Genomic DNA, 14,788 nt, shown 5'->3' on the forward strand with positions numbered 1-14,788 from the left:
CACACACACACACACACACACACACACACACACACACACACACACACACGAGTAAGTATAATTTGTGCTGCCTTTTGGGTTTGTGGCCTTCCAGTGGAGCATGGTCACCTTAGCAGAACTACATCCTTAAAGAAAGTAATCTCCCAGGAGGTAGAAGTTGCTAATAACTCCTTAGTTAGAGGTGGGACATCATGTTCCTCCCCTCTCAATGTTAAAATTTTGTCTAGCTTGAGCTTTCAGATCTTGTACATGCTGTCATATCCTATGTAGAGCTGGTCTGTTGCATCTACAAAACAGAATTTTTTTTTCACTCATCCACTGCCTCTGGCTCTTACAGTTTTTCTGCCTTCCTCTTCTACAGCGAGTTCTAAGCTTTGGAAAGAATGGATGTGTTTCATACATCACATTTAAGGATGAGTATTCCACAGTATCTTATTATCTGCACCTTAGCCAGTTATGGGTCTGTCTGTTAACTGCCATCTACCGCAAAAAAGAAGCGTCTACAGTAAGGGTTTAGGTTGTGATAATCTATAGATATAACAATAAGTCATTAGGATTCAGTTCAATACTATGCTGTTGCGAAAATTCCTTCCCATGGAGAGATGCAGGCAATGCTCACCTCTTCTTAGGTCCCAGTGACAAAGTTGGTTCAGTTCCTCTAAATTTTATTCCAGGGAATCGATGAATTTACTGAACTTACAGAGAGCGTTATAGAGGGGTAGGCACTCTTCCCGCAACTGGCCACACTGGAAATCCTTATGCAGCAGAGTGAGGGCCTGCACATAGTTGCATAGATAGACCCCAATCTAGTCTTTCCTGGCCTTTATATACTCTATCCTCACCCAGGCTACATGCAGAGTTGCCAGTTAGAAGAGAACAGTTGGGTACTCAGGCTGGAGGAGAAGTGGTATGTAAACCATCAACAAGTCCAGCTGGAATAATTCTTTTGCCAAGGGGTGCAGCTGAACTCCAAATATGGCAGTTGTTTGACTTGAGTATCATTCATGACATAGGCCCATTAAGCAAAGTAATAACAGCAGGTTTCCTCTAGGGTCTCTGACCCATTTAGCAACAAGTTCTTGGCTCTGATAGTGCCAGCCATGAATTTCAACTTGTGCAGTCAGCCGTAGACCCAATTGTAAAGCAGTTGGTTAGTCCCATGATATTGCAGCCAGGGCCACATTTGTCATGTCAGTTGTTATTGTAGCTTTCAGGATTCAGAGCTGGGGAAGACTGATGATCACTTGGTTCTCCTGTAGTGTCCATAGCCCTTGTCCAGCATTATATAAAGCTGGTGAATCAGTATGAAGCTTCCAGGTGGTTATCAGCTTGATTTCTCCATGTTTTGAACTCAAGTATACTAGTAGGGGTTTTTTAATTATAATTTTTATTTTTATATTAATTAGTTTATTTACTTTGTATCTTAGCTATAGCCCCCTCCCTCCCTCATCTCTCTGCCCCTCTCTAAGTCCACTGATAGGGGAGGTCCTCCTCCTTTTTCATCTGACCCTAGCTTATCAGGTCTCATCAGGACTGGCTGCAATGTCCTTCTCTCTGGCCTGGCAAGGCTGCTCCTCCCTTGGGAAGGGGAGGAGGTCAAAGAGCCCAACACTGAGTTAATGTCAGAGACAGTCTCTGTTCCACTTACTAGGAAAACCAACTTGGATGCTGAGCTGACATGGGCTACGTCTGAGCAGGGGCAGCAATAGGGTTTTAATGTCAAGTTCTGGAGGATAACCAAGATTGTTAATTGTCAATATCCTGTAGTGTTAAGGATTCTATGGTAAGTCACTGGTCAACAATTCCAAAAGAGGTAACCCATTCCTGGCATAATGATTTTGATTTAGCAGCACTTCTCTCCTCTGCCAAGAAGGGAAAAGTAGTACTGGAGAAGCTTCCTAAAATATGTACATAAAAACCTATAAGAAGTCCTTAGGTAGAATAACACATTATCAGGGCAATGATTCCCCTACCAGTTACCACAGGGTAAGAAGTACTAAAATCTTTAACATTAATTGGACACATCAATGTTTCACTGTGGCACTTCCATCCATGCTTATATTCAGATATGATCACATCTCCACCTCTTCTTACATTCCATCTCCTCCTTCTCAAGTCCCTCCTTATATCCTTAGAAACTCTATTTTTTTTTAAATCAGTCACACCCTAGATATGCATCAAAGAGCTATAATGATCTAATAACTGCTTCTGATTCTGGCAGTACAGTGTAAGCTTAATTAGGGCCAGTCCCTGTCTTCACAGAGAATATAGTTTTGTTAACTATGGTACGTTCTTGTGTTTTATCAACAACAACCTGTTGACTACAGGAGAGGAAATCTGAAATTTCCACTGCTCTGGGAAGAACCTCCAAACTATAGTGACCTATAATGAAATATAGGATTCTTGGCCAGGGGATCAGAAATCACTCATATTGACACTTGTGTATGGCCTCTAGAATATAGGGTGACACCTCTCCGATGCTGAGAAGTCACTATTTGCTTTTTGCACTGGCCTGTGTACAATTCAAGTCTGATGAACTTTCAGTAAGTATTTTAGAGGTAAGTAAAGAACATTGAGTTTAATAGCACTCATTTTTTTTTTCAACTTTAGCACCCACACAGTGACTTCTGGAAGGGAGAGGGCTGAAGCTGCAAGATAATGTAGAATGATACTGTTGTGGGAGTCAGGAATCAGGCAATTACTTTGCAAAAACAGACCTGTCCTTAAATATGCTTACCCAGCTTGCAGGGGAAAGGGTAGAAGAGAAGTAAAATAGTCAGAGATGACATAAATTCAAGACCGCACCTTACTGCTGGTTCTAAGTATAATAATGCTCTTTTAACTGCACCAACTTAACCACAGTGAGACAAAAACAAGTTGTAGTAAGAAACGTTTATTTTTCAGGCCATGTATGCATTTGATTCCAGCAATCAGGAGGCAGAGGTAGGACAATTGCCAGAAGTTTAAGGCCAGCTGGGGCTACATAATCAGTTCCAGGTCAGCTAAGTCTACATGGTGACCCTGTCTGAAAAACTAAACAAAAAAAGATAAGTTAATAAAGGGAAAACTATTAAATTTACTTGAAAAACTTATCTTTTTTTTTTTTTTTTTTTGCACCAAAAAACCCAAACAAACTGCAATTTGATGGGGACACTGATTGTGTCTCTACTACTGAATTCAATTCTGCCAGTACCTGACTTGGTACACCCCCCATACGTCAACGGCTCAAACCCAGAAAACTGCCCTCTACTTCTCTACATCAAATACCATTCATCATCACTGTCTAGGTAATCCACACTTCCATGTGACACAAACTGGGCACAAACTAGGAATTTCCATAATGTTCTATTGAAGTTCAATAAAGCTATTTTGATGGTTTACAGAATTCATGGAAACATTCCAATTCCATTTAAATAGAATTTAAATAGACGTTGCAAAAGATACCCATGAACAACTAACTTAAGAGGTACAAAAGTCTTGTGCATAGGAACATCTGTTCCCATGGAGTCAGGGTGCATTACTCTCCTGGCATATGGATGTATTCAGCAACTTGGAAGCCTGCCAAACCCTGAAGCATACGCTTAATTGAACCTCCAGCCCAGTACCAGAGGATAGGGGAAGTGTTAGAAGAGTGGAACCCAAAGTTACAAGATTTTGATCATAGTTAGGCCATTCTGGTGAACAGTCCCTACTTACCCTGAAGTTCAGAGGCCCATCAAGATCTGATCACTGGAACAAGTTTGCTCTTCATACCCAGGATATTAAAAAAGCCATAGGAGCTATGTATAAGGAAGTTTTTCCACTTCTAGCACTTAGGAAACCAGATAGGTTTTAGGAGCTGTATGTTAGGAACACAGTGCCACTGCTAATTTAAAAGAAATGCACAGGGTGGGTGTTACAACTAATCTCAGTGATTACAAAAAGGCCACAGTGCCATCTACTTGATCTGCTGTTAGAGTATTAGAGTATAGATGTACACACACACACACACACACATACACACACACACACACAAATGGTTTAAGTTCCAGGGACACTTGGTTTTGTAATTTGCTGTTTTTTTAGCCCTGGAATTTTTTTTTCAACAAAATGAATATTTCTATCTTAGTGAGAAAGGATGTTTTAAAAAAAAAATCTTACAAAGTAGAGAAGATGAAATTGGCTGTTGAACTGTATCTTTGGACAATTGATTCACTGTTCTTTATTCCTATCATTCAGGGGACCTTTTGGGGGAAATCATGGCTTCCTTTGAGGATTTGATAAAAACTAAAAACACAGAAAAAATACAAAGTTCTGCTTTCAGTTTTAGGCAGTCAGTAGAACTGTAAAGCTGGAGCCATGAACCCTAAAAGTAAAGAAGATTTCATACTATAGCAAACATACCAACAGACCGGTATGGGAGCCTAAGAATAAAAGAACATGAAAACAGACAAGAGCAGACATAACCATATAAGGAATTCACTAAGGTTGGAGTAGTTGAGGAATTATGGAATCAAACTACTGGGGGGTCAGTCACAGAGATAAACTAAAACATCCTATCAAGGTGAGACACATATTTACCTCAAATATAAAACCTAAGAGAAATGTTAAATTTTCATAATAGAAAGTTAAGTATGTAAAATCTTCCAGTTTTAGGACTGAAGTGATAGCTCAGTGGTTGAGAGCAGGTACTGTTCTTGAAGAGGACCTGAGTTCAGTTCATACCACCCTTGCCAGTCAGCTCAAATTACATTTAACTCCAGCTCTAGGGAACCCAATAACCTCTTCGGGTGTCAGCAGGCACTTCATTCACATACATACACTTATATTAAAACAAATGCATCCACCTACACATAGAAATAAGAGTTTATGATTTTGTTTCCAGTTTCCATTAACCTATTTCTTCTGTATTACATTCTTGGGTTAGCTTCACAATTGAAATATCATCTTCATTTTATTACAAGACCTAGAGACCTGAATGCGACTTTTCCTTATTTGGTTTCCTATATGAACAAGTAGCAATGTAATCAATGTCAGAGATCATTAATATCCTAGTTTATATAATTGATTTAGAAAATATTAAGAGCCTACCAGCTTCCTGAAGCTTGGCTTGATCTGTACTGTTCATTGAGCAAATCTCAAAATTTACAAAAAGGAAAGGCCTTTCCCCTGAGAAAAGACTATACATTCTGATCCTATTACAAACAAAACTCTAGAAACAAATAATCTCATCATGATCAATTCTACCATCACCATTTAACAAATGTTTGTTTCATATGAAAATACTTCCCTGACTCATTCCAATAAATATTAACACTCAGAATATTCATATCAAAGTTTTGTATAACAATAATGCAGCTAATATGTACAGAATTTATTTTAGTCACTAGGTGTTTAAGTCTTTGACCCCAAACTAAAAAAGGTGTGTGGATTTAATTGGATCACATCTTTCAAGCAATAATTGCAGCACAAAACTAAAAATTAATTTGAAGAGTCACTTGGACTACACTTGCTGACTACTAATCAGTTAAAGTACTCTTCTAAATAGAGTTCAAGTTTATAATTATTAATTTCCTTTCACTCTACATTAATTTGACAATTTAAAGGATTACTATTTTTATGGATTTTAGCTGTAGTTCAAGCTCCATTACTTTTATTGACATTAGAACTATCCTGAACTGAGAAAAATATTTTAGCTCAAGATTTTAAGGTTTGAGTGAATGTATAACTGACTTGAAAGAGCAACTGGGAGATTCTTTCAATAGTTTATTTTTTGTAATACTTGAAATACAAGTTTGTAGTACTTGAAATACAAATCAAAATATATTTTTGTTATACGTCACTTTAGTAAGCTTGGCAATTCTTTTCAAAGCAAGGTGAGTCAACGTAGACACGTTTAATATCTTTTTTTAAAAAACGTCTTGTTTTGGAGGAAAATGGCTAGTCAAAAAGTTACATGGGTACACAAGCTTTTGTTCTTTATTACTTTAGGAACATACAATTCAACTTAAAATTTGGTCCACTAAAACATAGAACTTCCTCCTGTAAAAAAATAACCTCATAGTTGAAAAAAGAGAAATATTTGGCATAGGTCTCTTAGTGAACTTGAAAAATAAGGATGTGTTTTCACTACACAGAGGAAAGCACAGAACCACCTGATACAATCAGCTGGCTGTTTCTGGATGTGTTTGATTACGTAGTGTACAGCAGGTGCATGGGAGGATGCTCAAAACTCATGACAGTCATGACCACTGACTCCACAGTATCAAGATTTAATGGAGAACAAGAAATAGCATCAGTAGAACAATCTCAACAGTTTTTCAATACCTGGAAAGTGGGTTGTAAGCTTAGAATAGGTACTGCAGGAGGAGCAATACAACATATTGTCTGATTGTGAAGGTTAGAAAATGTTTTCATTCACACAAGATGCTTTGTGTACAGTACAATAGTTTCCAGGACAGTGAGGAAAAAAAAAACATACAAAGACTAAATACAAGCTGCTTAACTTTCTACCATTCTCTTGAGTATTAAACCCAGGCCTCCTTTGGCCACTTGCAGTGGTGTCTTTTCTTCTTTATTCTCAATGTAAATACTTGCTCCGTTGGTCACCAGCAATTTTGCTTCTTCCACTCTCTCCTCATCACACGCTAAGTGTCTGAAATTGGGTATAACAAAGATTAACTAGTCACTACCAGTTCTACATAATGGTTAGATTTTTTAGTCTAAAGCACTGATCATTAGTTAGTGGCAATACTGTAAAGTTATTTAATCAGGAGAGGGGACTCAATTGGGATAAAAAGACTGTAAATTGAAGTTAAGTAGAATAGCTATATAAAACTAGATCATAAATCATAATTCTGGTCCTACTAAAACAGCTGATTGGCTCTTACACTAAACATGTCATGTAATAATAATTCAGGGTTAGAATTTAAAGACACTTCAAATCATGTCCTGCCTCTATAACAATTTGTGTGACTTTTGGAAAAACAGTTGAAAAGATCTGATCTCACTGATCAGTATATCTACATTGCAAATCATGGTATAATCAGCACTGTATTACAGTAAAAGTTGACTCAGAGGTTAAAGTTTTTGTTATGATAGCAAGGTTCAACAGTTAACTGGTTGAGGAAAGAAACCAATCTCTGCCAGTCACTTACAGAGTATGACAGGCAAAGTTTTAGGCACTTTACATAGCATTTTACTAAATCTAGTGAGAAAGAAATTACAACTATACTATTACAGATTAGGAAATTAAGGGGAGGAAAGTTGGGTTTCTTAATATTTGTACTTAATGTAGTTGAAAGTGGCAGCATCTATACTGACTCCCAAGGACCCTATGCAATCCAATACCTAGACTATTTCCCGACAGGTGTGATTCATGGAAAAATAAGCTAGAATGCTCATTTAAAAAGTTGCATAAGCCTACAAGAAAGATTTTTAAAGTAAGAATTAAGAAAATAATACTTTTCTTGGTCTCCATTGGGTCCTTTCCCTTGGAGATGGGGCAGGGGAGGACCCTGCAGAATATGGGGAGGAAAGAGTATAAGGAGTCAGAGGAAATGGAGGACACCAGGAGAACAAGGCCCCTGAATCAACAAGCAGGGGACATATGTGCTCACAAAGGCTGAAAAGGCAATCATGGGGCCTTCATAAGTCTGTACCAGGTCCTCCGCATATATGTGATGGTTGTGTAGCTTGGTGGTTTTGTGGGACTCCTAAGAACAGTTGGGGCAGGTGTATCTCTGACTCTTTTCTCTGCTCTTGGGGCTCTTTTCCTGCCACTGGGTTACCTTGGCTAGCCTCAGTTTGAGGGCTTTCATCTTATTGTGTCTTGTTTTGTCCTGTTTGACTATTGCCTCATGGAGGTCTGTTCTTTTCTAAAAAGGAAATGGAGGGGGTATGAATCTGGGGGAAAGGAAAGATGGTAGGGAGCTAAGAGAAATGGAGGGAAGAGAGACTGTGGTTGGGGTGTGTCATATGAGAGAAGATTCTGTTTTTAATAAAAAAATACTCATTGTCTTTTAAGACAGGAGCTCTCTATGTATCACTGGTTAACATAGGAGCTTGCTATATAATCCAGGATGGGCTTAAACACTGTCTCTCTGCCTCCCAAGTGCTAAGATTAAAGGCATGTACTACCACTGCTGGCCAGGTTTTTGTTTTGTTTTGTTTTTGTGTTTATAAACAGGGTCTCACTATGGAGCCTTCGATAGCCTGAAATTAGCTTATGTTGAGGAGGATAACTCGAACTTACACAGCTCTCCCTTTTTCTGCCTCCCCAGGGATGGGATTAAGGGCATGTGCCACTATGCCCAGCTTTTAAAAACAATACTTTAAAAAGCTGTCTTAAAGTTAGAGGAGAAAAGGTTGTCCCTTATTCTGTACTACAAAAAAGACCCAGAATTTCTGATCCAAAATGATAATTATTTAACAAAGGAGAAAAACAGGTATGTTAAAAAAGTCTATCAAAGTAAATGTTGGTTTCACCTTATCCACATCAATCAATCTCAGAATGAGAGAAAGCTTTCTAGTTGTACTGAAAATTAATAGACTTGGCTATATAGCAATTGATAACTTCTGACAGCTGAAAACTCATGAACAAAAAGACAAACTGAGAAAATATTTTCAATTGATAGGGTATAATGTTCCTATTTTTTATGTGTCAAGAACACTTAAAGTCTGTCAAAATGAATGAATTCCTCTAAAAAGAGACAGAAAGATTACAAAATCTTATAATTTTAGGCATTAATAAATTTCAAAATCTGTAGCAAAATGTAAATTCTAACCACTAAATGTCACCTCTCACACAACACAAAGGTAATTTTGATGCTGAAGGGGGGGCGGGTAATGGGAACTGTTAAGATAGTATTGGGAAGGTACAATGAGACAACTCCTCTGGAAGCAATTTGTCTTAAAATATGTATATTTGTTGAAACAATCATTCAGCTTCTAGGAATTAAGAATTCTAAGGTCACAATCCACAATAAGGGCAAAGGTTTTTAAGCAAATTGGTCTATGCATCATTACTTAAAACAGTTAAAAGCTCAAAGCTGTTTAAATAAAGTGTCAGGTATGATTAAAATCACACCTCAACCATAAAATGGATTGTATGTAGCCATCATAAATGTTTAAAACGCATTAAATGACACTGAAAAATGTTTACAATGTACTATGAGATTAAAACATAAAACTCCTATATGAGCTCATTTTTGCTACTATATTCTAAATATAGTTATCTGCATAAAAACACCTAGAAGGAAATATGTAAAAATGTTATCAGTATTTTGGGGTAGTAAAATGATAGGTAATTTTCCTCATCGTTATTGTGCTTTAGTATCCTTTCATTTTTTTTTTTTTGGTGTCAGTATGAATTGCATTTATAAGCAGATTGAAGATGGCTGTTATTTGTCACTTACAGAGGAGTGTTACCCGCAGTGTCTTGGATGTTTGTGGATGCTTTGTAGTAAAGAAGGATATGAACCATCTTCAAGTTACCCTTGGCTGCTGCCCGGTGCATTGCTGTAGCGTCATAAAGGTCCTTAGCATCTGGATCAGCCCCACCTTCTAGTAACATGACAGCAATCTGGAAAAGACAGCAAGCAGACAATGCAGAAATCTGTGTTTCTGTTCAGGTTTAAACCTCAAAGGAAAAAAAAATCACAAGAACAGATCCATACCTCATGCCTATTTTTTGAAGCTGCATAATGGAGGGGAGTGCAGCCATTTTGATTGACTGCATTCACTTGTGCACCTTTTACCAGAAGGGCTTTTACAATCTCATCCCGGCCAGCAGACGCAGCAATATGAAGAGGAGACCAACCTGCCTGTATAAAAGTTGGGTTTTACAAAAGCCAAGGAAAAAAAAGAGGACCGACGTATGAACATTAACATTCATTCAAGTTTTACATAGTTGTGTGAACAATTTAACAACATTTTCCTCCCACTCCGTTAACTACTGTAGAAAATTTGGAAACAATAATGAATACAAAAGAAAAAAAAAATAGCTGAAGTGATGGCTCAGTGCTTAAGAGCACTTACTGCACTTCCAAAGGACCAGCTCAAGATGGTCTGTTTTTTCAGCCCCTAGAAATCTGAAGCTCTCTTCTGGCCTCCACAGGTAAGTGCACATAGACGCATACATTCATACATATACACAAGTAAAAACAAAATAAATTATTTTAAAATAGCCATAATTGTCCTAGCTAAGACTCTTAGCAACAGGGGATATGGAACCTGAAATGGCTACCTCCTATAACCAGGCAAGACTTCCATTGGCAGGATGGGGGCACCAAGGCAGCCACAAAACTTTCAACCTAAAATTTGTCCTGCCTACAAAACGTGCAGGAATAAAGATGGAGCAGAAATTGAGGGAACTGCCAACCAATGACATGTGCAACTTGAGACCGATCCTATGAGAGAGAGAGGGCTAACCTCTGACACTATTAACCATATTCTGTTATACTTGCAGACAGGATACTAGTGTAACTGTCCTCTGAGAGGCTTCAACTAGCAACTGATGGAAACAGATGTGGAGACCCACAGGCAAACAGTAGGCAGAACTCAGGAAATCTTGTGGAAGTAGAGGACGAAGGACTGAAGGAGCCAGAGAAGTCAAGGACACCACAAGAAAACCTATAGAACTCTGGCAATGGTGGTGCACATCTTTAGTCCCAGCACTCGGGAGGCAGAGGCAGGCTGATCTCTGCAACTGTGAGGCCAGCCTAGCAGCTGAGTGAGTTCCAGGACAGCCAGGGAGGGAGGAAAGGAGCAAGGGATGGAGGGATGGAGAGAGGGAGGGAGATAAGGAGGTAAGGATGGAGGGAGGGAGAGAGGGAGGTAAGGAGTGAGGAAAGAAGGAAACCTATAGAATTAACTAGCCTGGGTCCATGGGGCTCACAGAAACTGAACCACCAACCAAAAAGCATGCATGGAAGTTGAACTAGACCCCCTACACATATGTAACAGATGTTCAGCTTGGTCTTCATGTGGGTCTCCTAATAACTGGAACAGGGATTGTCTCTGACTCTGTTACCTGCCCTTGGATCCCTTTCCCTAAGTGGACTGCTACGTCTGGCCTCAGTGGAAGAGGATGTACGCAGCCCTGCTGTGACTTGATATGCCAGGGTGGGTTGATATACATTTGAGGCCTCCCCATACCCTGAGGAGAAAGGGAGGGGGTGGCGAAGGGGAGGTAAGAGGAAGGAGGGGAAGCTTCTGTTGTTATATAAAGTTAATTAATTAATGAAAATAACACAATCCTATAACACAGATATGGTATATTAGACTAATTCTAATAGGTTTCTCCCATGTAATAACTTTAAAAAATAAAAATTAGAATCAGAATTTATGAAGTTCTGTGAAGTATGTTTTCCACAATTTCTACTTACCATTATAGTGTAAGAATTTTTCTGCAATTCTTTGGAATAATTGATTGTATATTACTTTATAAAGTATGTACACTATGTGCTGTTCAAACATTTTCCCATAAAACTGATGTTTTTATTCTCTTATAAATATTACTTCAGTAAATAAATCTGAAAATTTACCTGTGCCTACAAAAAGTTTTTATTCTCAGTTTCTAAAAATCTTATTTTTTAAAAAAGATTTATTTTTATTTATGTATATATGTGTGTAGGCCAAAATGGGGTGTCAGGATCCCTGAAGTAGGGATTACAGGAGGTTGTGAGCCACCCAAGATACATACTGCAACCAAACTTTCGTCCTCTGCAAGAGCAAGGCACCCTGAACTATGGAAACATCTTTCAGGCTCCTACAAGTCTTATCTTAATATAGCCAATATCATTATAATAAATATACATAGGCCTTTATTATTAAGGCAATAGTCACCAACAATTTCAAAATTAAATGTTTACAGTTTTTTAAAGTTCACAGTAATAAGCTCTGATCTGTATTTTCACCCTGAATTAGCACTCTAATTCAGTTTCATTAGCACTCTAAAACAGTACAATCATTAGCCCTGTGCCTATTCACTAAGATCATACTGTAACTCCCTATTTATAAAGGTTAAAATTTTGTTTATGAGCTTAATATGCAGGCTTCAGTAAATACAAGGCTGGAGTCTAAAGATAACCAAGAGCTTATCAACTCTGCATAGTACTCACGTCATCTTTATCATTTACTGGCACTCCAAGTTGCAGCAAGAATTCAACAATTTCTGTATGACCAGCTGAGCATGCCCAGTGCAATGCTGTTCTGCTGTCCTATATGGGAAATGGGAACAAAGCTATCAACATTCTTGAAGACAAATGGGCAAAAAAATACTGATGCTGAAAAACCTGTAGTTTGAACATGCGAAATGAAGAGCACCAGGTCCTCAGGTAGGTAACCTTAAACCATATTACTTACTAGCATTTGGAAAACCAAGGTATTAGTGACCAGCTGAATAACATCAATGAATGTAAGGAATTCTGGGCAGAATAGAGGAATAGAAGCATTGATTTTAATACATTCACAGAATGGGAAATATGCTGTTTACAATTATGACACTTAGGTACACCTATGTGAAGCATTGTGCTACTTTTATACACATCATTTTTTGACCCCCACCATTCTATATGGTGCATATTATCCCAGTTTCGTACATAAAGAAAACAACACTACTTCACATAAGCAATGTGTCCAGGGTCAATCTATCCACGCTCCGTGCCTATGAAGTCTCTATTACCACATGGACTTTAAATGAGAGGCTCAACAAAGAACAAGTTAATTTTTGTTTTGATTTTGATCATGTATGTAGCAACATTAGCTTCAAATTCTCAATCCTTCTCCTAAAGGCAAGGATTACAGGCATATGCCACATCTGGTGAACACATGAATTAACTTATGGAGAAAGAAATGAGAAATGTTCATATAAATAGTTGAGATTATTTTATAACGACGCACCCCACAGAATCAGTGCAATAAAATTGTTTTTTTTTAATGTAGGAATCATGATTCTTTAAAGAGTCCCTATTTGTGTTGATTGATGTACTTCTTAGCTTTGAGCAATATAAGGTGATGATTATGTTTATGCTTGTATAGCATTTTGTGTGTGTGTGTGTATGATGCTGGTGACTCAAACCTAGGGCCTCCTGCAAGTTAAAGCAAGTGCTGTACAACTGAGCTATAACCCCAGCCTTTAAATTAATTTAACTGTGACACTCAGGGAGCTGCCTGGTTGCGAGGAGATGCTATAGGTACTCAGACACGAAGCCAGCTGGAAGTGTCAAGGCTGTGAACACCTACAGTCTTCCCTGTCAAAGTCCCCAGACACCAGTTAAACTATGAAAATCAAATGCACATAAAAGAGAGGGAAGATGAGAGAGATCCAGGTGCCTCTTTCCCAGATTTGACAAAAAACATCTTGCCATATTTTCTTCTAGATTTTTTTACTTGAATTTTCCTTTAAAAAAAAAAGACTTAATTTTACTTTTTATAGTGTGCATTTGGGTGGGTTTGTTCAGATAACCACATGTGCATGGGGAGGTCAGATGCACTGGATCCTCCTGGAGCTGGAGTTACAGGAAGTTGTGAAGAAAAGGTAAATGTGTGTTCTAAACCACTGAGCCACCTCTGTGGTCCTGTTGGGCATTGTTTATAACAGAATCCTAAATACTATGATTGTTCACCTCTCAATATTTCAGCACCAAGAAAAGTACTTATGTCAAAAGACAAAACAAACAAACAAAAAACCCACAAGTACATTATTATTGGTGGACTTGGGAGGCTGGGGGATAGGAGGATCTTGACTGGAGGGGCAGCATGCATTACAAAGGGAGATCATATCTTAAAGAACAAAAAAATAAGTTAAAGTGACATTACCATTAACTCATTTAAAACCAATAGTCTCCTACATGCCTTTTTTCTGGTGGTTTAAATCTGGATGCAAATCTACAAATTAATTGCTGTAGTAAACTTTTTAAAATTTAATTTTGTTTATGTGTTTATTTATTTATTACAATTGATTCACTTTGTATCCTAGCTCCAGCCCCCCTCCCTTGTCTCCTCCCAGTCCCATCCACTCTCCCTATTCTCCCCCAATGCCTTTTCCCTAGTCCCCTGATAGGGGAGGTCCTCCTCCCTTTCTATCTGACTTTAGCTTATTGGGTCTCATCAGGACTGGCTGCATCATCTTCCTCTGTGGCCTGGCAAGGCTGCACCCCCACAGGGAGGTGATCAAAGAGCTGGCCACTGAGTTCATGTCAGAGACAGTCCCTGTATCCCTTACTAGAGAACCCACTTGGAAACTGAGCAGGCAATGGGCTTCCTTTGAATGTATTAAACTTCTTAATCCTGATTAGCTCTGTTTTTATGCCACTGACTGGACTGAAGAATGGTTACATTTTCAGTGGATTAAGTCTCAATATAATTCATTTTTATTAAATTTAAGCCATATTACCAGATCATAACCAAAGCAAAGTTAGTGAACATAGGGGAATTCTCCTGCTGCGTAATAAATGAAAATTCCAGAGAAAACAGTTGCTTCATTTTAAGTTATCTTCTAAAAGAGACATGGAGATTTTGAAGCATGATGCATTGTCTTTACTCATGTTTAACACTGTCTATCAAACAGAAGACAACGCCTGCTTTTTATACTTGACTGAAATTCCCGGCTCCTCTCAAACTTCCTGGCACACACACACACACACACAAAATAAAAAAGAAAAAAAAAAGAAGGAAAAAAACCAACCAACCAACCAACCGACCAAACCACCCACAAACAGGGGGAAAAAAAGAAATTAAAAAAGAAGAAGAAGAAGAAGAAGAAGAAGAAGAAGAAGAAGAAGAAGAAGAAGAAGAAGAAGAAGAA

At 38.2% G+C, this 14,788-nt stretch overlaps 1 protein-coding gene across 2 annotated transcripts in view; it reads right to left on the reverse strand.

The window, feature by feature from the left end:
* Window positions 1-6,235: 6,235 nt before the first annotated feature.
* The window catches only part of Psmd10 (proteasome 26S subunit, non-ATPase 10), a 9,092-nt gene continuing 539 nt past the window's right edge, over window positions 6,236-14,788 (reverse strand). The window contains exons 2-5 of one of the 2 annotated variants that reach the window (XM_055618374.1): window positions 12,102-12,200; window positions 9,657-9,803; window positions 9,396-9,562; window positions 6,236-6,634 (exon numbers count right to left, since the gene is read on the reverse strand). In XM_055618374.1, coding sequence (XP_055474349.1) covers window positions 6,481-6,634; window positions 9,396-9,562; window positions 9,657-9,803; window positions 12,102-12,200 — 567 coding nt within the window. In that variant the 3' untranslated portion in view covers window positions 6,236-6,480. The remainder of the gene's footprint in view (window positions 6,635-9,395; window positions 9,563-9,656; window positions 9,804-12,101; window positions 12,201-14,788) is intronic. The other variant, XM_055618375.1, reaches the window with a different exon arrangement.

The sequence above is a fragment of the Psammomys obesus genome, unplaced genomic scaffold (assembly GCF_907164565.1).
Source record: "Psammomys obesus unplaced genomic scaffold, mPsaObe1.curated_primary_1811, whole genome shotgun sequence".
In the NCBI taxonomy this organism is placed as follows: Eukaryota; Metazoa; Chordata; class Mammalia; order Rodentia; family Muridae; genus Psammomys; species Psammomys obesus.